The 23,064-nt window shown below is 38.0% G+C and overlaps 5 protein-coding genes and 1 pseudogene across 7 annotated transcripts; 5 read left to right on the forward strand and 1 right to left on the reverse strand.

Annotated features, from left to right (window-relative positions):
• The first annotated feature begins 2,829 nt into the window (after window positions 1-2,829).
• LOC103950924 (IAA-amino acid hydrolase ILR1-like 4) lies at window positions 2,830-5,021 on the forward strand. Its single transcript, XM_009362180.3, has 5 exons — window positions 2,830-3,231; window positions 3,489-3,614; window positions 3,763-4,077; window positions 4,184-4,312; window positions 4,492-5,021. Exons 1-5 carry the CDS (start codon window positions 2,845-2,847, stop codon window positions 4,867-4,869), a joined length of 1,335 nt encoding a protein of 444 aa, XP_009360455.2. The 5' UTR covers window positions 2,830-2,844; the 3' UTR covers window positions 4,870-5,021.
• A 2,014-nt stretch (window positions 5,022-7,035) lies between these two features.
• LOC103950925 (NLR family CARD domain-containing protein 3) lies at window positions 7,036-12,485 on the forward strand. Of its 2 annotated transcripts, XM_009362182.3 has the most exons (18): window positions 7,036-7,250; window positions 7,314-7,581; window positions 7,972-8,184; window positions 8,564-8,622; window positions 8,745-8,882; window positions 9,006-9,080; window positions 9,210-9,293; window positions 9,393-9,454; window positions 9,601-9,670; window positions 10,057-10,132; window positions 10,218-10,348; window positions 10,822-10,881; window positions 10,989-11,063; window positions 11,154-11,258; window positions 11,344-11,439; window positions 11,532-11,612; window positions 11,698-11,799; window positions 11,893-12,485. In XM_009362182.3, the coding sequence occupies exons 1-18, from the start codon at window positions 7,209-7,211 to the stop codon at window positions 11,959-11,961; spliced, it is 1,806 nt and encodes a 601-aa protein (XP_009360457.2). In that variant the 5' UTR covers window positions 7,036-7,208; the 3' UTR covers window positions 11,962-12,485. The 2 variants fall into 2 exon arrangements, with proteins under 2 accessions (XP_009360457.2, XP_048428294.1); XM_048572337.1 differs by lacking the exon at window positions 7,036-7,250 and having other exon boundaries at window positions 7,439-7,581; window positions 7,965-8,184.
• A 1,865-nt stretch (window positions 12,486-14,350) lies between these two features.
• On the forward strand, window positions 14,351-15,542 carry LOC103950926 (gibberellin-regulated protein 3). The gene is made up of 3 exons (XM_009362185.3): window positions 14,351-14,555; window positions 14,689-14,731; window positions 15,194-15,542. Exons 1-3 carry the CDS (start codon window positions 14,457-14,459, stop codon window positions 15,376-15,378), a joined length of 327 nt encoding a protein of 108 aa, XP_009360460.2. The 5' UTR covers window positions 14,351-14,456; the 3' UTR covers window positions 15,379-15,542.
• A 1,001-nt stretch (window positions 15,543-16,543) lies between these two features.
• Window positions 16,544-19,641, reverse strand: LOC103950927 (DEAD-box ATP-dependent RNA helicase 22). 2 transcript variants are annotated; one of them, XM_009362189.3, is made up of 9 exons: window positions 19,270-19,641; window positions 18,825-19,115; window positions 18,553-18,666; window positions 18,037-18,458; window positions 17,522-17,840; window positions 17,277-17,429; window positions 17,044-17,095; window positions 16,782-16,847; window positions 16,544-16,674 (listed from the first exon to the last, which is right to left on the reverse strand). In XM_009362189.3, exons 1-8 carry the CDS (start codon window positions 19,549-19,551, stop codon window positions 16,792-16,794), a joined length of 1,689 nt encoding a protein of 562 aa, XP_009360464.2. In that variant the 5' UTR covers window positions 19,552-19,641; the 3' UTR covers window positions 16,544-16,674; window positions 16,782-16,791. The 2 variants fall into 2 exon arrangements, with proteins under 2 accessions (XP_009360464.2, XP_009360463.2); XM_009362188.3 differs by having other exon boundaries at window positions 16,544-16,677.
• Window positions 19,642-20,696: 1,055 nt separating this feature from the next.
• LOC103950929 (protein PLASTID REDOX INSENSITIVE 2, chloroplastic) lies at window positions 20,697-22,059 on the forward strand. Its single transcript, XM_009362191.3, has 3 exons — window positions 20,697-20,955; window positions 21,036-21,131; window positions 21,646-22,059. The coding sequence occupies exons 1-3, from the start codon at window positions 20,719-20,721 to the stop codon at window positions 21,838-21,840; spliced, it is 528 nt and encodes a 175-aa protein (XP_009360466.2). The 5' UTR covers window positions 20,697-20,718; the 3' UTR covers window positions 21,841-22,059.
• Window positions 22,060-22,883: 824 nt separating this feature from the next.
• Window positions 22,884-22,993, forward strand: LOC125471700 (annotated as a pseudogene).
• The last annotated feature ends 71 nt before the right edge of the window (window positions 22,994-23,064 follow it).

The following is a 23,064-nucleotide window of genomic DNA, read 5'->3' on the forward strand; positions in this document are numbered from 1 at the left end:
TTAATTAGCAAGTTGGGTGTCATCGACATTCACACTCCAACTTGAGGGGGAGTGTTAAAATGCATGAAATAAACATGTTGGAATAATGGTAGGCTAGTCAATTTTCTTGTTCAAAGTTAGGCAAGTTAAGTTAGTCAAGCAAGATAGGTAAGTTAGGCAAAATTAGGCTTATGATCTTTTTCTTCCCTATATATATGTTTCATCTTGTAATTGTTGAGATCAAGCAAATATACATCAAAATTCAATAAAAGGGGTTTGACAACTTCGAGATTTAACCAAAAGGATAAAAATGTGTTGTAAGCGAATAGTATCATAAGTGACTTTTTAGATTAAAAATGTCATTAACGTTAGAAGTGAACAATATCAAAAGTATTTCATTAAAACTTCCTATAATTTATAGTACTCAAACATATACGTTGATTAAAGTTCCTTAAAATAAGTTGGAACTGTACGATGATTCTAGCAGATATACAATCACAATACATGTATTTTTGTGATAGAATTTGAAAATTACTGAAACTAAATACAATTGTGATGATAAGTTTTGGTTTTGAGTATATTTTGAACCTTATATAGACGATGAAAAATCTCAGAAAATGGTGCACGATTCATTGTTGTTAAATATGCAACCCGTGGTTTTTTCTTTCGCCGTGATACCTGAGCTTTTAGTTGAAATTGACTTGGTGCAGACGATTTTCTCTTACAAAATGCGCAGGTGAATCATTTTCTTCACGTGCAAATTGAAAAAAGGTCCAACTTAAGTTTGACAATTAACTCATCGGATGATGGATGCACTGGAAAATATCGCACGTTTTTTATGACTGAAATTAAGAGAAACAAGAGATTGAAAACGCTACAAATTAACACATCATCTTGCTTGCGTATTGGATTAGTTAGGCTAAATTACATATGTTCTTCCAGGTAAATTCCGTGCGATTTTTCCAATCCATGTAATACACGTTTCTTAATTATATTTTTAGGGAACACTCGTTACATTGCATATCAATATTCCACATGTTATGTCTAACAAAAATGATACTCTTATCACATATTTATACTATCAATTACATTATCTTTCCAATAAAAATAAGACCTACATGCGTTGGCAAACTCAACATCTATCAAAAAGATGGTACAATGATAATACAAATAGGTAGTAAATATAGCATTACTTTATCTATAATATAATCCATGATCAACATAGTTCATGTATTTAAAAGTAAAATACATGCATACATTATAATTTAAGTAAGGGGCGGATTCATGGCATCGTTTTTTTAGATAATTTTTTTTACACATGTTTTTTGTGAGACCCACTTCCTAATGTATTTTAACAACCCGAACGTCTATATTTTAAAACATCATTCATGAATTTTTCTTGCAAAAAATTAGACAAATAAAAAATTATCGAGACATTCATTTGTAGTAAAGAAAATAGAAGAATACGATTCTACAAAGATTCCCTAAACCCTTAATCCAACAGTCATATAATTTTAGATATGAGTGATTTTTAATAGACATAATCTTTAAAAAAAGAACTAAAAAATAAAGTGTTCAAATCGATAAAATACAGTACAAAATAAGCTCAACAAAAATGTATGTACAAAATTATGTAAAAAAATATGTCATAGATCTATTCCCTTTAAATAAAATAGTAACACGGCCGATTGATGTCTCCATTTCGAACGAGAATTGTCTACTCTCTCACTTCATGTGCCTTTCTGTACCCTTCTGTTTGTGTGATCACGATTAAATCACGTCAACATTTTATATTGCTATTTATTTTTATCTAATTATTTTTATAAAAAATAATAAAAAATATTGATATGATTTAATCATAATACACAAAATAAAAGGACACGAAATAACAACGAAAATAGAAAGGCAGACAATCGTTGTCCCTCAATTTCAACACGAAAATTCTCTTACATTTGAGAAGTCCACTAATCGAAATTTCAACACGTGACCTATTTTCCCCTCTTAGGTAGGTAGTCCCTAATCAGTACAGTTGCATGCATCTCCCTGCTGTTCCAATCTGCTCCACATAATGCGGTCGGGTCCAATCGACCACAGCCACCATTCAATTCCTCAGCCGACCTATGGTGGATAAAGTCAGAGAAACAAGAAAAAGAAACCGTATTACCATTACTAAGTAGAATCCATGCTTACATCATCTCTGATATTTTAAGTTGGTACCGGATCTTTTTCGGATACAAGAGAACTGAGCACACTAATCAATAAATTCGGATAATTGAAATTTGATCTAACAATTATAATTATTGTAAAATTTAGAAGGATCATCTGTTTGTAACCGTTAGATCAAATTTCAATATTTCGAATGCATTGATTAGTAAACTTAGTTCCTTTGATCCGAAAGGGTTCTGGTTCCTTTTAAGTTCGAGTAAAATTGGGAATTTTGTTTTATTTTCTATATTTTCTTTTGAAGTTTAGATTTTTTTGTTGTGTGGATTAGATTTATTTCTTAATATTAATTCCACTTAGATTCTAGGTTATCGTTTGAATTTATTTTTACGATTGTTCTTTTACTTTACTATAAATTCTTCGAGGTGAAGAAGAATAAAGTACGAAAGTGAGTGTGAAAAAAGCCTGAGATTTGATTTTCCTCAACGAAAGAGCATTTCTTTTTCTTCTTTTTTTTTCCGTGCTGGTGTCATTTTCATTCATTTCAAAGCTGAAAAGTCTTGCAAATCACTGTATCATTTTAATTTTAATTTTTGTGTGTGTGTGTGTGTGTGTGTGTGTGTGTGTGTGTGTATAGATGTATATATTTGACTATACCTGGCAAAGCTACTTGCTCATTATTCCATCTGCAATTTGTGCAACATGGACTTTCTTCTTCTTCAACTTTTGTTCCTAATAATCTCCATCGCCATGCCCTTGTGCTTTTCTCTGAAACTCCAAAGTAACCCAACCGATCATCTCAAACTGTCCTCCACATATCAGACTTCTTCAGTGAAAGATCAGATAGTTAGGCTGGCCAATGAACCCAGCACAGTGAATTGGATGAAAAATGTGAGGAGGGAAATGCATGAGAACCCAGAACTTTCATATGAAGAATTCGAAACAAGTGCACTCATTCGCCGCGAGCTCGAAAAACTCGGTGTTGCTTATAAATGGCCCGTGGCTAAAACTGGCGTTGTAGCCACGATTGGCTCTGGCTCTTCTCCCTTTGTTGCTCTGAGAGCTGATATGGATGCTTTGCCTATTGAGGTTAATTAATTATTTCTCACTATATTTAATTTAATTGTTTTTTTTTGTTTAACCTTCTTTTCTCAAAGGCAATTTAAATTGTTGGGTTTTGATCAGATTGATTGATATATATTCTGTTGCTACTTTATTCCTTTTCACTGGCTTTTAATCAAAGTGTTTGTAACAAGGTATTAAAAGTGGAATGTTGAAAAAAAAAAATTGATGCTTTTTAAAAAAGCACTGTCATGTTGACAGCACTTTTCTGCATATGAGTATAGGAAATGGTGGACTGGGAGAACAAGAGCAAAGCGGAGGGAAAAATGCATGCTTGCGGCCACGACGGCCACGTCGCCATGCTTCTTGGCGCTGCAAAAATACTAAAACAACTGCAAGACACATTGCAGGTGAAGTGAAATATTAAGTTAATTAATAAAAACTCATTTGCCGATATATACAAGCGCTCGAACGCTGAAAGCTAACTAATTAATGCGACGCTAACCACTCATTTTATCCGCACGTATGTCATATTTTAAATCTGTCAGATTATTGCAGGGAACTGTTGTACTTATATTTCAACCGGCTGAGGAACGCGGTGTCGGCGCAAAGGACATGATTGAAGAAGGGGTGCTTGATAATGTGGAGGCAGTTTTTGGGATGCACATAGTGCTTGATTATCCGACTGGCGTTGTTGGATTGAGGCCTGGAGAATTTCTAGCCGGTTGTGGGAGCTTCAAAGCGAAAATTCACGGGAAAGGGGGTCATGCAGCAATTCCTCAGCAATCCATTGATCCGATTTTGGCAGCATCAACATCTGTAATCAGTTTGCAGAGCATCGTCTCGAGAGAAACGGACCCTCTAGATTCCCAGGTATGTATACTGTTTCTTTTTTTTCTTTCGTTTTTTTTTTTTTTGTGTAATTTCGTCTGTGATTATTTTGAAGAAAATGCAGGATTTTGCTTGAACATTAATGCAGGTGGTTTCTGTTGCTGTGATTAAAGCGGGGTCTTCCTTTAATGTCATCCCGGAATCTGCTACAATTTCTGGTACTTTTAGAGCTTTTAGCAAGAAGAACTTCAAAGGACTCATGAGTAGAATCGAAGAGGTAGGCACATATAGAACCGGTTGCAAACTTTTTATCAAAATTCAAAATTGCATATGAACTAAACAGAAACAAAGAAACGCTAACCCGATTTATTATGTACGAGTTATTGTTTGTTTAGCAAATTGTAACCGCGTCCAACTAAGCGTAAACAGACAACTGAAATTCATTCTTGCTGACAGGTTGTAAAAGGGCAGGCAGCCGTGCACCGGTGCTCCGCTGAGGTCGAGTTTTTAGGAAAGGAACATCCTACCATCCCTCCTACAGTAAACGACGAGAGAATTTATGAACAAGTAAGGGGAATCTCGAGCGAAATAGTAGGAGAAGAAAACATACAATTAGCTCATACCTCCATGGGGAGTGAGGATTTTGCTTTTTACTTAGACAAGGTGCCTGGATTCATGCTGTTTTTAGGCACAAGAAATGAGAAGATAGGAGCCATACATGCACCGCATAGTCCTAACTACATCATCGATGAGGATGTCTTTCCCATTGGGGCTGCCATACATGCAGCTTTTGCCCATTCTTTCCTATCAGATTCAACTGCAAAGTTGCAATAATTTCTGAAAGTCCATCTTCTTATTATATGTTCATTTTGTGTCATCCTTAAAAGTTATTAAAAAGATCGATGCATCCAGATTGTCTTGAAATGGTGTATAGGATCTTGTGATTTATGATTTAAAGGATCAATGACTGACTTCATTTGGATTTACTTGCTTGATAACCAAGTTTGCAAAAATGGCAATTAAATTTGCAGTTGTTCGGGTCAACACAATACGATTCCATTGATATGTACATGATTTTAATTTATATGTTTGCACACGGTAAGTTAAAGAGTTGGTATTGGGTTTGGCAAAATTTCAAACTGTAATTAACACCGCGTTACATGAATATAGTAAAACACGACAAGTTGTTAGGTCTAATCACATCAGTCGGATGGTAAATGAAATTTTTCCTTTTATTTTTACTTTTTCATCACGGCAAGTTAACACATTCCAGATTTTATTATTTTAGACCTTTATTTTTGCGGTAGAAGGATTCAATGATCAATGCTTGAACAAGTTTAGAGAGCATACATTATTACACCAACATGTCAACCAAAATTACAAAAGCAAAACATAAACTATGACATGTGAAATTCCCCCAAATTACATAATAATACAGATAACAAAAGACTAAGAATAGTAGAGCCGATCAGAACCTTCCTCCCTCCCTCTAGACAAGAACCGCGGCGGCAACGAAAGCTAGGAATCCAACAACCATGGATGGATATGTGAAGCTGCTGCCAGAGGGTGGTGCTGCTGGGGGGGCCGCCATACCGGGCATACCCGGCATGTCAGCTGCAGTAGCAATCACAACTAGTAGGGCAAAGCACAGAGCATACGTTGCCCTTGAGGCCATGACTGATATATGGAATGATGACTTGCAGACTTGCAGACTTGCAGTTGACTATTTGGTTTATGGCTTACAACAATACAGGGACTGAGACTATATATAAAAGATGAAGGGGTTAGATTGGCCGGTCGTTTCTAGGAACTCGTTAATTGTTAGGGAGAAATGTACAAGGCTAGAAGCTGTCACCTTCTGTACCCATCTAGGTTTATGGTTTTGTCAAATTTATTTCTGCCTGCAGTAGTTGCTTGCTGGTTTGTCAATTTTATCTAGGAAATTTTAAGCATGACGGTAACATGTTGAGTTGGGAATAATTGCTTAATTATTTCTTTTGTTTAAAGAGTTTCTTTGGAATTACTTCTGCTTACAAGTATTATGTTTTTTCCTAGAAGAACGGTGAATTTTTTAGTGAATTCCCAAGTGCTTTGAAATTCATTTGGAAGTGACCCAAAAGCATTTTTTAAGTTTTTTTTTTTGTTTTGATAATCACTATCACAAGCAGTTCACCATCTGAGAAATGTCTTTAGATATTTTAAAACAATCTCAAACATACAATAAGACCATTGAATGGATGGATTGATTGGTTTAAATTAAGCTAGTGATGAGAGGCCTAAATGAAATAATCCAAACAGTAATATATTGGTTCAAAGCTGATTGTCAATATGTCATTGATAGTGTTTCGGTATTATAGTAGCAAATACAATGTACACATTATAGATGAATTATCAATCAGACCTGACTAGTAAAAAAATTAGAGAAAGAATGGTTCTTTATACGCTCAAATTTCATCTCTAGACACCTATTAATTTTATTTAAAAGAAACTCTTGTGCCTACATATAAAATTACTATAAAAGACTTAGCGACTTTAGACTTCTAATACATACTTTTGTCCTATTCTTTTATCGTAAACTTGGCTATTTGTCATATACCTCCTCCTTCAGGTAGTAGAATATGAAGTTCTATTCCTTCTTATGGTATCGTATTCCCCCATTCACGCTTCTGTTATATGTTCTAATGGAATTTCCTTTTGTAGGCTCAAACTAAGTAGTTATTATTCAAATCGTTGTTGATTGGCCAAAAGAGGTGTTTAGAGAAAAATATATTTATGAAAAAAAGGAAAAGAAGGGTATTTTTGAAATTTTAGTAAATCATTTTGGGTGCCTAAAAATATATGTGGGAATAATTTGGGTGTCCGGATAAGCAGGGTGTCTAGAAACTTGGGTGTACATGTAACCAGTGTTAGAGAAATCGCAAAGGGCCCAAATTGAGACTGTTCGTTTTGGGCCGTAAAGGCAAAACGCCCAACAAATTTCAAGAAGCGAAAGCAAAAGTTATGGAAAGGTGTATTGGTAGTTGATAGAGTGATCGTCTGCTCGCTCGTTTGTTCGATAACAATCTTCAGAGTCCCCCCGCAGCTTTCGCTCTCTGCAACAACAACAAAACCTCCATAGCCGTATCCGTACATATATCTCTATGCCCTTCTAACTTCCCACTCACTCTCACCCTATGGGCTCCACTTCCGCCATCTTTCTCTGCTCTCGTCCCAAGGTTCTCTCTCTCTCTCTCTCTCTCTCTCTTACTTGAGTGCTGAAATTCGTGTTGGGTTTGCAGATACTACTGCGGCCGCAGAGGTTGCAATCTCAATTCGAATCCCAAGGTCCAGGAAGTGCTTGGCTTGGGTATCGTGCGCAGGGCGTGTTTTTACCTCCTATCCTTCCGCGACCGAGGAGATGCTTGGCGGTAAAAGCTGCTTCTAGGCCATCCGGTGCTCGAAGAGTGTACAGAGAATCACAGAGTGGGAGCTCATTGTCTGTTGCTCCCGTCAAGCAGCTCGCTTCCTTCGTCGGTCCCGTCGCCTCCTTCTTCGCCGTCACTTTTGGTACTGCTTTTGCTTTCAACTGCCTTTTATACTGTCTATTCAGCAAAAAAATTGACTTGGTTGAATGTTGGATAGAAACTAGAAAACTTTAACTTGGTTAAAATGTGGGGTAGAAATTGAAAAACTTTAATTTGGTTAAATGTTGGATAGAAATTTGAAAACTTTAACTTGGTTGAAAATTTGAAATGTCGAATAGAGGATGCATTTATTTTTAATTATTAGCAAATTTCTACTGGAAAATGGCATTTGCTTTAAATTTTTGTCATAATCAATAGATACCTTTATTATGCTTGTGTTATCAGAGTCATTTGTGGTCCGGCATTGTTGTTTCGTCATTATATTTGCCTTGTCGCTCAAATTGGTGCACTAATTTATGTCTTCAGCTGACAGTTTTGTGGAAATTGGTGGAGAAAATCCTTGTTCCAAAGCGGCAGAGGACTTCCTCGGTAGAGAGCAGTACGCGTGCACAAGGAATGAAATGGTCTTTTGCCGCTGGTACGAATTTATTATCGGGTCTGGGTGCAAAGATTGAAAGAGAGTCCAAGCTGAAGCTCAATGACTTTGCCAAGGAACTTAAGTCATTCAGAAGTGTTGACCTGTCAGGTAGATGCTGTAGTACTCATGAACGTAGTTTCTCTATCTTTGCCAGCCTTTTGGAGAACACTAGCCAGCTAAAAAAAAACAAAAATCATATTCTGCTTTATTTTTGTTTTTTTCCTTATTTATACCAGTTTTTATCCGAATACCAACTGGAATCGCACTAATTTCTGGAACAATTGATATTTGAAATCATATGTTGTATGATATTTTTTTTTATTAGAGGTTTATTATTGTTTGCTAACTTCCTCATTGATTGTACCTTCCTTTTTGTTGGAGTTAAACCGGGTTTAGTATGCCAGTCATTGTCATTTGAAGGTTCTAATATATCTACTAACTAAATGTAATAACTCATGCATGTTCTGGCAACACTTTGTTTTGACAGGTCGTAACTTTGGAGATGAAGGATTGTTTTTTCTTGCAGAGAGCTTGGGTTACAATCAGGTTTGAGTTCATCAGTCAAACACTAAAGCTCTCTGCTTTTGTTATATATATTTTTGTTACCTTTTTAGTTTACTAAGAAACTGTTACTGTGGACTATAATTGCGTGCTTTATTGTGTTCCAGACTGCTGAAGAAGTAAGTTTTGCTGCAAATGGCATAACTGGAACTGGAATGAAAGCCTTTGATGGTGTTCTTCAATCTAACGTCATGTTAAAAACTCTTAATCTTTCTGGAAACCCTATTGGAGATGAGGGAGCTAAGGTCAGTACAAATTCCTCCCACTAACATTTTTCGGTCCACCTCAGTCACAACTTACAATTGTACATTGTTGTGCTTTCTTAAATTAGAGAGCTGATTGTTTGTGTGGCGTACTATTGTTCACAGTGCCTATGCGAGGTATTGGTGAATAATGATGGTATTGAAAAGCTCCAGCTAAACAGTACTGACATAGGGGATGAGGTTAGATTATTTCTTCTATCCAAGCTGGTGTCCTAATGACTACATTCATGTGCTCTCAAAAGATGGAAGAGGAAAGGCTTGTTCATGAATGGTACACTTAAGATGCATGCTGCTCATTTCACTGTGCAGGGTGCAAAGGCTATTGCCGAAATGTTGAAGAAAAATTCAACCTTACGTGTTCTCGAACTTAACAACAATATGATCGACTACTCTGTAAGGAATGGCTTCCAGATATTCTAAGATAATAATCTTCAACGAATTCAGTCATAGTTCACTAACTGATTCTATTTATAATTTACAAAATGGAGGTAGGGATTTACAAGTCTTGCTGGAGCTCTTGCTGAGAATAACACACTACGTAATATACATCTGAAGTTAGTCAAGTTCCCTTTTTTTTCTCATATAATACAAACTTTCTGGTTTTTATCATTTTATGTAATGCTTGTTCGTGCGTATTGCTTGGCTATGGCTTTGGCTTCTTTTAAAGAAATTCTTCTGACAATCTTTTATTTGATTGAAGTGGCAATTATGGTGGCGCCCTGGGGGCCAATGCTTTAGCTAAAGGACTTGAGGGGAACAAATCTTTAAGGGTACCTGTCTCTTCACTACCACTCTTCTTTCTGTATTGCAATGCGAGAAAATTAAATTACTACTCATGTTGATGATGACTCTGAATGTTGCATAAATTTTCAAGGTATTTTACATCTGTGTTAACTGGAAATACGATAAGTTAGATAAGTGAATTTTCATACGATAATAAGCCTGAGGAAGACATTCAGTGACAGTAATCCACAAAAATCTATTCTTAAGCAATTTTAAAGATTGACGGAACTCTGTTTATTGTTTCCAAGAAACACCGCTTATTATTCTTCTTTTTAGCTGCCACAATGTTGCTGCATAAAATATATGAGCTTGCAACAGATTTGGTTAAGTTTTTGAGAGGGCTCTGGTATTAATAGCTATGATATATATGCAGGAACTTCATTTGCATGGAAATTCTATTGGAGATGAAGGAGTGAATGCTTTGATGTCAGGTTTATCATTACATAAAGGTTTGTGTTTCACTATATTAATTGCCAATTTTTGGTCAGACTTCTTCGGTTTCCTGCAGTTTATCTCATATGCATATTTTCTTAGGTAAACTTACACTTCTGGACATTGGCAACAACTCTTTTACTGCAAAAGGTGCTTTCCATGTTGGTGGATATATCAAAAAGACCAAAAACTTGTTATGGTTGAACCTTTACATGAATGATATAGGCGACGAGGTATAGTATTTTCAAGTTGTTGATCACTTCTGCTACACAATTATCTGAATTCATAATTTGTCTGGTTTCCTTTTCAATTGTGAAAATTAATCAATAGCCAATCTAGAATATTTGGGAATTTTGTGTACAAAGTAGATTATGATGAATGAAGTCATTAAGCATATGTTTTTCATTTCAAGGTTATCAGCTTGCATTGAACTTTCTACTGCTACGCTATCACTGTTTGGATTTTCTGGCATTTCACAGTCTTAAGACAGAACAGAGAATTTGACCGACCGAAAAAAAAAAAAAAAAACACACAAAAAGGAAGTTTGGACTTAGTTTTAGTATCTCCATTCTGCAATTTGGTACATTGTTTGTGCTATAAAACATACCAAGTAACTAAACAGTACTTCATTGACTAGTCTAGAGTTTTATAACTTCAAAAACCAAGTCAAGTTCCTTGCTGATGTGTAAATCCTGTTCATATCTAGGGAGCTGAAAAAATTGCAGATGCTTTGAAGCAAAACCGGACGATAACAACCATAGACATGGTGAGAAGAGCATGCGTCTTTGTTAGCAGCATTTTTTTTTCAATGTATCTGTGAAAAACGGTGTCCTTAACGTGCTAGTTTAGTAAACATGGGGATCGTTCTTACAGGGGGGGAACAACATCCATGCCGAGGGAGTCACTGCAATAGCTGAAGCATTGAAAGATAACTCCGTCATTACATTTGTAAGTCCTTAATCTTTGTCAACTACCTTTTCTTCCATCTTTCCGTTTTTATTCATGAATGTAATGGCACACACTTCTTTCCTCGCACAGTTGGAACTCGGTTACAATCCCATGGGACCTGATGGGGTGAAGGCTTTATCCGAAGTTCTCAAATTTAATGGAAACATAGAAACCCTTAAGCTTGGCTGGTGCCAGGTAATCTATAGTTTTGCATATGCGCTTATCTATTTATAATCTTGGATCTGAGCTTTTAACGTGTATTGTAAACTTTGTTTTGCAGATTGGTGCAAAAGGTGCAGAGTTCATCGCAGATATGTTAAAATATAATACCACCATCCGTGTTCTGGACTTGCGGGCGAATGGACTTCGAAATGAAGTGCGTTAATGTAGATAAACAATGTCTTCGTACTCCATTTAACCCTTTATGATCACTCAAATCTTATGTTATTTTATACGTTAAAAATGCAGGGTGCATCGTGCCTGGCTCGTAGCTTAAAAGTGGTTAATGAAGCTTTAACTTCATTGGATTTAGGGTTCAACGAAATTAGGGTATGTATTGGCGTTGTGTTTTCTGTTTACCCCTTCACATGTTAGTGGTCTTTTGCACACCATCTGACATTGGTTTTGTATTCAGGACGACGGCGCTTTTGCAATCGCTCAAGCACTCAAGGCTAATGAAGACGTGACGGTTACATCTCTGAACGTAGCCAGCAACTTCCTCACCAAATTCGGTCAGGTATCCCTTTCGGCGTCAAGGATCTTCGAGTTTCACCATTTATGTTTGCCATTTTGTTTTCGCTGTACAACGGTGTTCTGGTTCATGCTGCAGAGTGCTTTGACGGACGCAAGAGACCATGTGTACGAGATGAGTGAAAAGGAAATCAACATTTTTTTCTAGCAGGCTTACTTTTTAGACCAGAAATGTGGATGCAGAAACTCGAAACAACACCGTTCTCGCGGTTCATTCTTTCCCTTGGAAGCATCGGCAGGAACTCGAAAGTCCAGGCACTTGGTTGAAGTTTTTGGGTTCTTATCAACTTCAACTTACCAGGAACAATTGACAATTGGAAATTTTGACGTTGAGAGATCATAGTTAGCTCTTCAGTGGTAGGCATTGTTTGTTCTTAAAAGGTTGTCAATTTTTATTTTTTTGAATTTGGAGGTCGGGGTGGGAGTGGGAGGTGGTGTTCATCACTCGAGTTAAAAATAATTCTGCAAGCTTGTATCTGTCAAATGAACTGATAAATACTCGTACAAGTTTTGTAAAGATTTTTGTGTTAAAGATGACTAGTGTCTTGTAGGAAAATGAGAAATGGGAAGGACTAAGGAGAGTCTAAAGAGTGGAATTATCTACTGTCTCATGTTTTTGGTACAATATTTTATATTTGTATGAGATTTAATGTTAAACTATGAGGTGACAGAGTTTATGAAGAGTCCTACTGTGAGAGTTTCCTTAGCAGTTCTCCAGCAAAATACTTGGTTCCTCGCGGCATTAATTCATTTATCGTAAATTTTAGTTTAACACGTGCACATAATATTTTCGTGTTTTCAATGTCTTATTTTGTGTACAACTAAGGAACCAAATAATGCTTAAATTATATTTGAACCGATTTGAAAGTGCCACTATCCGAGAACTTTCATTACGTGAAAATTCCGGTGACATGGTGGCGGTGTATGAGGCCATGAAAGTTGTCTCCCACTGTCCATATTGTCTATTTTATGACGTGGAAGCGGTGAACAGAGTTCGTGGCTGTCCTTGGAAACAACACTCGTGTCATGGGAGTCGGACTGGTACTTCGTGGCTGTCCTTGGACGACGCACTGTTTCAGTTCCCGTGCCTACCCCTGACCCGCAATTTTTTTATTTCCAAGGAAAAAGAACTTTACATATAACCGTTCATTATTACCATAGCATCTCGTTATAATAAATTTTTCAACACATAAATTATATTATATTATTAAATTTACGTAATGAAAAACACGTTTCATGCAAATTATTTTTCAAAAAGAGTACGAAAAAAGTGAATAACACCCTTGAAAAAATGTCCTGAACAGAAATGCAAGAAGTTTTTGGGCGTCCGTTTAGTAAGAAGAAGGTGAAGGCTTCCTCCAGCTCAACATGAGATTAATATTGCAGTGTGTCAAGAGCTGTTATACCCTTACGGTACTTCAAATCAATGATGCATTATTATATGAAAAAATTTGATGTACAAAATATAAATTGACTTGAAATATCGACATAATTTCATCCTCGTGTATCAATTTTTCTCGTACGCGTTATAGTACAAAGAGAGTGACTTCCCATTCTCTTGATATCAATCCATCCAACTGGACTTGAGCTGTCCTCTGCTGAATACGAAATCAGATTATAATTATTATTGATAAGTAGTTCCATCCAGCTGGGCTTCAGTACTGCTTTCCAACCGACTCGTTCATTCATTCATGCATGCATGCATTCATAGAATCTCAATCCCCCTCATTGGCCATGAACAATCCATGTCCTTCCTTATCCCACGACCCATGCGTGTTGGTGCTCATGGAAATGTAATGGCCCTTTCTTCTTTTTGCCCTTGGTTTTATCGATAGTGACTTCTGCACTTATTTCATGTATTTGGAGTGAAAAAACCGATACACAGAATAAAGAGACAAAAAATATATTTAAGCAGAATCAAGAAAAGTGTAATGCCCGTGTGCATGCCATGCATACTAGTTCCGGAAGATCCAGAATTTAATTAATAGGCATATGTTCATCTTCACTGATGTTGACAAATGCTAAAGCAATCTGTTGAGTATGGTACACGTCATGTTAAATGTTATTAAAATATTCTTAAAAAGACATTCCATGAAACACTCATTGAGTAAAGGTCCTGAAAGACCTTCATAAACGCTTTTCCCGACTAAAAGGGTCCAGCACCAACAGGGTCATATGTGGATATCCGTCAAGGCTAAGCCATGAGTTAATCGAAAGAAGTAGCCGCATTCTACCTGCATGCGATATTCATGAATGATTTATCAAGCAAGAACCTAGCTGGGTGCCACGTACACCAAACAACTGAAGTGGAAATTAAAATCGAGTTTTGTTTTTTTTTGGAAATATCGACAAATATTTTATGTCACCAAAGTGCGTGGTCCGTCATGGTTCAGACACCGATATGGCGTCGTATTAGTTCAAGACATGCCGAACAGCAGGGCATGGGGGCATGCAAATACGGTGCAAGAGACATGGGCAATGACGTAACTCTACCAAGACGAGAACGACTATATAAACAAAAGGGGACAACTCTTTCTCTATGTACTTCAAGACTTAAGTTTTCAGAAACACTAGTTTCGACTGCAGTGAGCCTGTGAGTAAGCTAAACAGAGAGAGTAAATATATATACTGTCACAAAAAAAAATGTCGTCACGCTTGCTTCTCGTTGTGGCGGTTTTGCTCTTCGGCTGCATGGCGGTGGTTCCGTCTGAACATTCTACCATTGAAGACCATGAAACGCAGGTTAACTAATTAGTCACCACTCACCAGCCACTGGTCATGCATGACTGCTTTCGTTTTTTCTCTTTGGGTTCTGTTTCTGGAATTTCTGTAACTATTTCTTACCAGTTATTAATTACTTATGTGTTTTTTGTAGGCGGTGGTGAAAGGAGCTAACAGAAGGCTTTTACCATTCCTGAGTATGCATGCATGGCCTTAATTTTCATGTGCTTTCAAAATTTAAATCTTTCTATTGCTGCGTGTAGTTAATTAACTTAAAAATCAATGACTTAGCTTTTTCTTTTTTATAATCAATATTTTACTTAGGAAATGATTTCTGAACGCTCATTTTTTCCTTCCGCACAATGGTGTGTATTTTCATCTTTTAAGTTTTCTTTGGATTGAATATTCTAAAGGCAAAAGATAAATAGCACTTAGTGTACTGACGAGAGAGAAAAATAGTGTATGTAAATTATTTTATTTACTATAAATTGATCTAAATGGTGTGAGAAGGAGTATTCGAATCGAGAAGCATATCAACTCTAAACAACGTGCATGGATATATTTGTGCGTGACTTATTCAATTGATTTAGTACATAGTGATCAATTGTTAATTAGTGTTAATGAATAGGGTTCGCATGTGTGTTTGTTTTAATTTGCAGACTGTGAAGGGTTGTGCAATCAGAGGTGCAGTAAGCACTCGAGGCCAAACGTGTGCACGAGGGCATGTGGGACCTGTTGCATGAGGTGCAAGTGTGTTCCTCCCGGCACCGCCGGCAACAGAGAAGCCTGCGGGACCTGCTACACTGATATGACTACTCACCACCACCACATCAAGTGCCCTTAATTACCACTAGTTATCAATTACCGCCTTAATTAATCGGGAATAAATAAATTTCAGAAAACTTAAATGCTGTATGATGTTTTTGTATATGTATTTCGTTATTTGTATTTTCTGTCGATGTTAATTATGTGAATGTACGTTAATTTAGTAAAAGTGTATTGATACTGTAAGAGTGAGTTTTCAATGTGCCGAAAATTGTTAATACACATTATTTCGTTATGCAATTTCATTTGGAGTAACTTCAAAACACGAAGCATGATTTAAATGCTCTTAACAACTTAAGTTTGTAAATTTTTGAATGCATGTTGGGGGAACAAATTTTATCAGATTAGTTTAGTCAGATTTCACTATAATATGGAGCGAGCCAATGCTGAGAGGCATGCAAGCCTCTCAGCGAAGAATGCACCAGATGGTTAGAAGCAAAGCTACCCAAATCCGTCCATGCCTCTCAGCGAAGAATGCACCAGATGGTTAGAAGCAAAGCTACCCAAATCCGTCGTGTATGTTTCCTTCGGAAGTATGGTTTCTTTGACTCCGAAGCAGATGGAGTAGTTGGCATTGGGATTGAGAAAGTGGAGTGCATTTCCCGTGGATGGTAAGAGAATCGGAACGCAGTAAGCTGCCCGGTGAAATCATCTACTCGGCGAAAGAAAAGGGTTGGCTTGCGACATGGTGCAACCCAGCACTGGCACATGGAGCAGTTGGGTGCTTTGTGACTCATTGCGGGGGGAATTCGATAGCCTTGGGGTGCCGATGGCGGCTGTGCCTCAGTGGGCTGATCAGCTGTTTGGGGAGGAGATATGGGAGGTTGGCGTGAAAGTTAAGGAAGACGAGGAGGGAGTGATGAGGAAAGAAGCATTTGTCGGGTGCTTGAAGGAAGTAATGGAGGAAGAGAGAAGCAAAGACATTAAGAAGAATTCGAGTAAATGGGGGGAGATGGCTAAGAACGAATTAAGTGAAGGGGGGAGCTCTATCAAGAACATTGGTGATTTTGTAGAGCATCTGAGGCTTGCTAATAAGAAAGGAGAAGTAAAGGAGTTTATGAACGGCACAGATTGAACTAGACTATGCCTCTTACGAGCTTATTTCTTATCGATCACCACAGGAGAAGCGGAGAGAGATGTTGTCAATAAAATTGACAAGTTAATCTTGCTGAAGCACCATGGCATAGTCGTAAAACGTTAAATATCTATAAATATGAATCGAATGTGCTTCTTTTTACATCAGTTTCCTCGCAGCCTAGCTTTCTTATGCTACAACATCCTCATCAACATCTGTGAGAGTGATTTTTCGGCAGACCTGCTAAAAGTACAAACATCATAATCAGTACCGTCCCTTGTATCATAACCAATATGTACTCAAATCATAACGAAATTATTCAAGATGCAAAGTTCTATTCTACTAACCTAGCCAGTCTTATGCTAGAACGCTCTCCTCATTCGATGATGAATCCTTGATCCTCCGCAAAGCAGCTATAAGAACAAAAATGATAGAATCAGGCCCCATATATCATAACCAATCTGTTTCCAACCATAACAATTCATCGAATAAGTTAACCAAATTTCTAATAAACTTCTAATGCACTACAGTTTTTTAAGCATGTACACTTGATTTTTATCTCAACTTTGTATTCCTGAGTTTTGGACAGTTGAAGATCTGAACTTTTACCTTTTTTCTTAAGCTTATTTCGAAAGCTTCTTTTCCTGCTAAATGCCGTCTCCTATAATAAGAAAGCAAACTAATAATTACCAAGATGCACCAAAAAGACTCCATCTTCAATCAGAGCAGTAAAAACACAGCAATATGCAATCCATTGTCTAAAAGTGAGGATTAGGTGGAAGCAAAACGGTTGAATCATAATTAAGAATATCTTGTTTCGAATTGTATGTTTTTATACTTACCACAGGCAGATCAAGTTCTCCTGCTCTACGAACTGCAGCAACCAGGTCACGGTCAGATTCTGTATACATGCTAGTCACAAGTCCATATTGACCAGCTCTGGCTGTGCGACCAACCCTGTGTATAAAGTCCACAGCAGAAGTAGCAAAATCTGCCTGAAATGAGTAATTGACGCCAAGAGTTAGCTCTGTTCATACTAATAAATACCCGATGAATACTTGAAACAGTATAAAAACCTTAGACACACCTGGATAACATGTGATACATTTGGAATGTCAACACCACGTGCGGCAGAATCAGTGCACACGAGAATGCCACCTTTCTCTTGGAAATCAACCAATGTCTTTGCACGGTCTTCCAAGGAGCAATCTTTATGGTATTGGTAACATTCAATCCCAGCTTTCATCAATATCTTTGCCACCGATTCCACAGCCTCAACAGTATTTGCAAACACCATAGTTCGGCACTGACCGGAAGTGGATCTCGTCTCAATTCCATGTTTCACAGCCTTTATAAGTTCATCCACCTGAGTATCAAAAGTAACTTCAATCCACCTTTGCTTCAATCTGAAATATAACAGAAGCAACAAATTAACAACACTTACAAACACATCAATGTTAAAACATCTACTATTAACAGAATTGACTCCAAACAAATCCCCATAAATGCAGCAAAATGAGCACAATATAGCACTACAGCAGTTATCTAGGGAGCAAAGGAGAATATAAACAGTAACTGGTAGATAAAAAAAAGGCGTCCCACCTGGGGTTGTGGCAATGGAGGTAGTTTCCACTAACCCAATCGGCCTCTGGAAACATCTTCTTCAACACTGCCCCGGCAGTTCTCTTTCCATTCGCTGGAAGAGTAGCTGCAACAAAAACGTACTGTTTACTGCGCTTGTAAACTTTTCTCACTCTCCTCCAGTCTAAACTTTTTACGTGCCCAGCCTCAACCTCCTCCTCATGTACGTTGCCATCTTTCTCAGAATCTCCCTCTTCTTCAAATACGTCTTCAGTCTGAAGATCGTCTTCATCTTCTGAACTGAAATGTGAGGAAGTGGGTTCTGATGGATTCTCCTCACTTGACCGTGACAATAGTTTTTCATCAAACCGGAGCATGTGTATGAGACGGATAACCTTATTCTGGTAACCCCCAGAGAGAAGCATATCTGCTTCATCAAATACCTGCCAATGCCAAATTGGCCATAAATCATGTGATTCCTTTTTCTATATGCATGCAATTATAGATATGTGATTTTGAATGGAGAAATAAACATACCACATATTTTACACTCCTTATAAAATCCGTACGACGGAAATTTTTTGGGTCAATATTATTCAGAAGAGCAGCTGGTGTCGAAACAATAATATCAGGTTCATTAACTGGCCATCCCTGCAATCAAAGTTTGTTTTTTTGTGAGAGAACAGTATCACAAACATTTGATAGGCACAGAGAAAAGAGAAGGTGAACCACATCCATCTAGTAATACAAGTAACACCATACAAGTGCATCATTCTATATCCAAAACCGAATAACAATAACATCAATACCTGTCTCCCACAAAGAGATACGACACTCAGAAGTGGTTCGCCATTTTCGCCACAAAGACCATTGGCCATCCGAACCACTTGGTCTGCAAGTGTCACATTTGGACAAAGAACAAGAGAAATCTTTCGGGGTTGGGACACTCCTTGATCAGAAGAAGCAACATTCGCAGACTCGTCGTGCTCATTGCACAGCTTATCAATCAAAGGGACAAGAAAGCTGTGCGTTTTACCACTACCAGTTTCAGCTGCCACAACAACATCCTTCCCTGAAAGTATAGATGGTATGCTAGCAGCCTAAACTCCCAATACAACAAAAATGCATCAATAAAAATTCAAACTTCGAAGCGATTTCACAAATTGGGATCAATAATCTGAAGACCCAGTTCGAGTTTTCACTGCCCGAATGGAGAAAATTGAGAAATGGAAGTCTTAGGACTGAACTTGTCACCTGAACCAGAGACGGTTGGCCGAGGCCGGCATTGTAAAGAGCTTGAGAAACCTTATCGGATACGCCGAGGGACGTCCACGAAACGCTTTCTTCGGTGAAAAACGTATCTCTGCCTTCCTTCCGGTACGCGGCGGTGGTGGCGGTTCCGAAACGGCGAGGGTGACTGACCCAGAGCAAGCTGATCCGAAACGGAGACGAAGAATTGGAGAGAAGAGAGAAGGAGTGCCGGAACTGGGAGAGGAACCTGGGCGGAGATGAAGAGAGTTTGTAGAACGGAAGCATTTTTGTGGCGGAGCGATGGGTTTTTGGGATTAGGGTTTATGGAATGTGGATAAACCCTTGTTGCTGTGTGAAGATTGGGTTTGGAGATGGAGGGAGAAGTTTAGGAGGCGAATACGGTGGCAGCAACAAGCGGGCGTGTTTCGTGACTGACGCATTTTGGTCCGTTGGATCATTTGCTAATCAAGTGAGTAGTTTAGAACATTACTGATTCTAGAGATTCGTGAATCGTGTACGTTTATCGTACATCGTACGATCAGTTTTTGTTAAATAGTGTTTATGTTTATTTTTAAATAAAAATATTTAAAATAATATATGAATGCACGATGTATGATGAACATACACGATTTATGAATTTTCAGAATTCTCACAAAGAAAATCCGGATTCGAAAAACCCTACTCGTGTTTTTCTTGACTTAAACTCTAACCCACAAGGATAACTTATATAGCACCAATATCACTACAGTGATATTCTTTTCCAACACAAGTACATATGCACGTTTTTATTCATGTGCCTTTGTTTTATTGACATAGGACGTCTCAACGTGCTGTAGATTCACTGGATTGCCACCCATTAGTATTAGGGTTGGTTTGGTATTGCTGTGCTTTGAAAAAAAACTGCTTCTGCTGTGCTGTGAGAATAAGCAGCTGTGAAATAAAGCAGCAGAGTGTTTGGTAAACTTTTTTGTAAAAGTGCTTTTAAAAAAAAAAGCAGTATTATAGTGTTTGGTAAACTTTTATGTAAAACAGATGTGAAAAAAAGCCAGTTTTTCAAAGCTAAGTTTTGCAACTTCTTGTTTTTGGCTTTTTTTCATCCAAAACTGTTAAAAAAAGCTGAAGCTGAATGTTTACCAAACACAAAAACAGCTCCCAGCTTTTTTTTTATCCCAGTTTTTTTCAGAATCACCTCAGTACCAAACCAGGCCTTAGTAATGTCTACTTTTGGTAATGTATGCCACTTGTGCTATATATTAAGTAAATTATTGACACGTGATAAATTAGTAACTCGAGATAAGCCCATGTCTGACGATGTCTTTCTCTCACACTGACGCCTTCAGTCATGGGGCTCAACTGTAAATTCCGAACAGTCAAAGGCCCTCAGGAGAAATCGACGAGTATATACGACACCAGGATTTAGAGGACGTTTTAGATAAGAGAAGGAGGAAAGAAATGAGCTGGGCTAGTGTAACTCCGCTTCTATCACTGCCTCCTCCAAAGCTGCACCCTTCCTCCTCCTTCCTCTCTCCTTCTTGGTCGACGTCTTCGATTCCAAGTGTTCGGGTTTTAACAACCAGTAGCATACACTTCTCTTCTACTTCGCCATTTTTGTCGTTAAGAAAGCAGCAGATATGCAGAGCAGCGGGCGAATACAAATTTCCCGACCCAATTCCCGAGTTCGCTGATTCCGTAAATTTTTGTGTAAGTTACTCGTTAGTTTTCCCAAAAGATTTGATTTTTTATTCTATTTGTCGATTCTTCGGGTGCAGGAGACAGAAAAGTTGAGGACCCATCTCTTGAACAAGCTCTCCAAGAAAGAAACGTATGAAGACTCGGTTGAAGAAATCGTAGGGATCTGCACTGAGGTACTTGAACCACTTTTGGATTTAAACTTGACTTAATTATCTTTTTAGGCTGTTTAATTTGCTTAATATATGTACATTACATCATTGCCTCGTTGGGTGGCTCGCCCTGGACCGGACTATTTCGATTAAATTAGACTAATGTTCTGGCCGCTGTTTGATGAACTTATTGAAATGCGCAACAACGGACCAAATCCCCGCCCCCCAAGCACGTTTTTGCAGTTGCATAGCTGCTAGGTGGGTTTAAGAAATGTTCATCCAAAGCAAAATGCAGGATTTGCACGTTACAGTTTCTGGATAACAGAACCACTTTGTGACCGAGTTCTTAGGTTGCTTATAGAAATGTTCTTGCACTGAACTTTTGTCGTTAAGGAGCTTGGATTTTCGAAGCCACCTTTGTTGTGTATGGACTTATATACTTTGTTTTCGATATCATATCTAGGGAAGAACCTTGTTGATTCGTAGAATACAAGGGCACTATACTGTTTTTCCCTATGATGAATCGTTCTTTGAACAGATATTAAGTACTTTCTTGCACACCGAGTATGGTGGTCCGGGGACACTCCTGGTAGTTCCGTTCATTGACATGGCCGATACCCTAAATGAACGGGGATTACCTGGAGGCCCCCAAGCAGCTCGTGCGGCAATCAAATGGGCACAAAATCATGTCGACAAGGACTGGAACGAATGGACTGGCGGTGATGAAAGTTAACAGGAAGCTCAAGCTCATGTTATGCGAGGTTGTTTCGTTGTAGTTTGCTAGTTGAAGGATAGGTTATAGAGTTGGTCAAGCAGTTTTGATATCTGTTGTGCTTGTAAAACTTGATGGCAAGGGAAATTTGAACGTGTGTTAGTTTGCTTTTGTTGTAACATTATGCTGTGAAAATGTATTCCTGAGGTCTAACAATGAAGAGCTTTTCCTTCGGCCTTATGATCCCATGATCATCTTCTACTGTTATTCGGTGTTGAAATTTTCGAGTTAGTTTTCGCATTTTGTTTCGAATGATTTTTCGTAAGTACAAGGCTTAATCCAGTTTAATCGAAATCATCGTTCGCCGCAAATGAATTCACTCGCTGATTTGTTTTGCTCTGTGAGCATGGGTGTAGTTTTACGTAGCAGTGTAGTGAGGCAGGACATCTTCTGTGTTCTTACAGTGAAACTTCGGCATATCTTGGGCAAACTCAACTTAGCACCAGAGGCCTGGCTTTCGGGTTGATTCTTGAGCCGCTCTCACTTAATGTCGTGCAAGGGCATTAGTCGCGAGTAGATTTTTTTTAATCACCAATTGTATACAATCATGTTTATCTTTGTCAACCGATGGAAGACTGATAGTTCGTTTCTTCTCTTGGACGAACTCACAGTAAAGGGTCTAAATAGACAGTTGTTAAGCTTAAAAGCTACTTAATGGATGTATATTTGTGAAATAAACAAGTTCACTTTAGAAGGGAATTGTTATTGGCACTTCAGAAGTCTCATTTTGCACTCCAAACTTTCTATATTTAGAAGGAAATGTACAGTTGTGAGGAGTGTCAAATAAGATTTTAGAACTGCTAATAACAGTTCCCCTTTCGAAAACCACCAAAATATTAATAAATGTCTCATACTGCCTATGTGATTTTCGGTGAACATAGACGAAGACAGAGTATAAGTGTTGAGGAATAATTTGCCACGATGTCCCACATCGCTTAGGAGAAGGGCACAAACCACTGGAGAGCCACGACATAGTGCTTCTCCAGCCAACTGTTTACTCACGGAGCTGTGCGGTGAGCACAAAGCGAACTATTCTTTCGCCTTTTACTAAAGAATACCGTGTGCACACCGCCAATAATGGCATACGCCTGTTTTTTTTTTTTTTTTAAGGGTATTTCTATATTGAAATGCCCTACAAATTAAAGTCTAATATTCGATAGTAAAATGTGACAAGTGCAATGTGGA

This window comes from the organism of the source record quoted next, unplaced genomic scaffold (assembly GCF_019419815.1).
Source record: "Pyrus x bretschneideri cultivar Hongxiangsu unplaced genomic scaffold, Pyrus_bretschneideri_v1 Contig6, whole genome shotgun sequence".
In the NCBI taxonomy this organism is placed as follows: domain Eukaryota; kingdom Viridiplantae; phylum Streptophyta; class Magnoliopsida; order Rosales; family Rosaceae; genus Pyrus; species Pyrus x bretschneideri.

What these genes read in the sequence shown, in the direction of transcription:
- LOC103950926 (XM_009362185.3), top strand. Translation starts at nt 14,457, where the DNA reads ATGTCGTCACGCTTGCTTCTCGTTGTGGCGGTTTTGCTCTTCGGCTGC. An exon ending in TTGAAGACCATGAAACGCAG is followed by an intron (nt 14,556 to 14,688) that starts GTTAACTAATTA and finishes TGTTTTTTGTAG; the next exon opens with GCGGTGGTGAAAGGAGCTAA. An exon ending in AAGGCTTTTACCATTCCTGA is followed by an intron (nt 14,732 to 15,193) that starts GTATGCATGCAT and finishes TTTAATTTGCAG; the next exon opens with ACTGTGAAGGGTTGTGCAAT.
- LOC103950925 (XM_009362182.3), top strand. Translation starts at nt 7,209, where the DNA reads ATGGGCTCCACTTCCGCCATCTTTCTCTGCTCTCGTCCCAAG. An exon ending in ACAATATGATCGACTACTCT is followed by an intron (nt 9,294 to 9,392) that starts GTAAGGAATGGC and finishes AAATGGAGGTAG; the next exon opens with GGATTTACAAGTCTTGCTGG. An exon ending in CGATAACAACCATAGACATG is followed by an intron (nt 10,882 to 10,988) that starts GTGAGAAGAGCA and finishes TCGTTCTTACAG; the next exon opens with GGGGGGAACAACATCCATGC.
- LOC103950927 (XM_009362189.3), bottom strand. Translation starts at nt 19,551, where the DNA reads ATGCTTCCGTTCTACAAACTCTCTTCATCTCCGCCCAGGTTCCTCTCC. An exon ending in TAAGGAGTGTAAAATATGTG is followed by an intron (nt 18,459 to 18,552) that starts GTATGTTTATTT and finishes TGGCATTGGCAG; the next exon opens with GTATTTGATGAAGCAGATAT. An exon ending in GAGAACTTGATCTGCCTGTG is followed by an intron (nt 17,096 to 17,276) that starts GTAAGTATAAAA and finishes TTCTTATTATAG; the next exon opens with GAGACGGCATTTAGCAGGAA.
- LOC103950924 (XM_009362180.3), top strand. Translation starts at nt 2,845, where the DNA reads ATGGACTTTCTTCTTCTTCAACTTTTGTTCCTAATAATCTCCATCGCC. An exon ending in TGGATGCTTTGCCTATTGAG is followed by an intron (nt 3,232 to 3,488) that starts GTTAATTAATTA and finishes ATATGAGTATAG; the next exon opens with GAAATGGTGGACTGGGAGAA. An exon ending in AACTGCAAGACACATTGCAG is followed by an intron (nt 3,615 to 3,762) that starts GTGAAGTGAAAT and finishes AGATTATTGCAG; the next exon opens with GGAACTGTTGTACTTATATT.
- LOC103950929 (XM_009362191.3), top strand. Translation starts at nt 20,719, where the DNA reads ATGAGCTGGGCTAGTGTAACTCCGCTTCTATCACTGCCTCCTCCAAAG. An exon ending in TTCCCGAGTTCGCTGATTCC is followed by an intron (nt 20,956 to 21,035) that starts GTAAATTTTTGT and finishes CTTCGGGTGCAG; the next exon opens with GAGACAGAAAAGTTGAGGAC. An exon ending in TCGTAGGGATCTGCACTGAG is followed by an intron (nt 21,132 to 21,645) that starts GTACTTGAACCA and finishes TTCTTTGAACAG; the next exon opens with ATATTAAGTACTTTCTTGCA.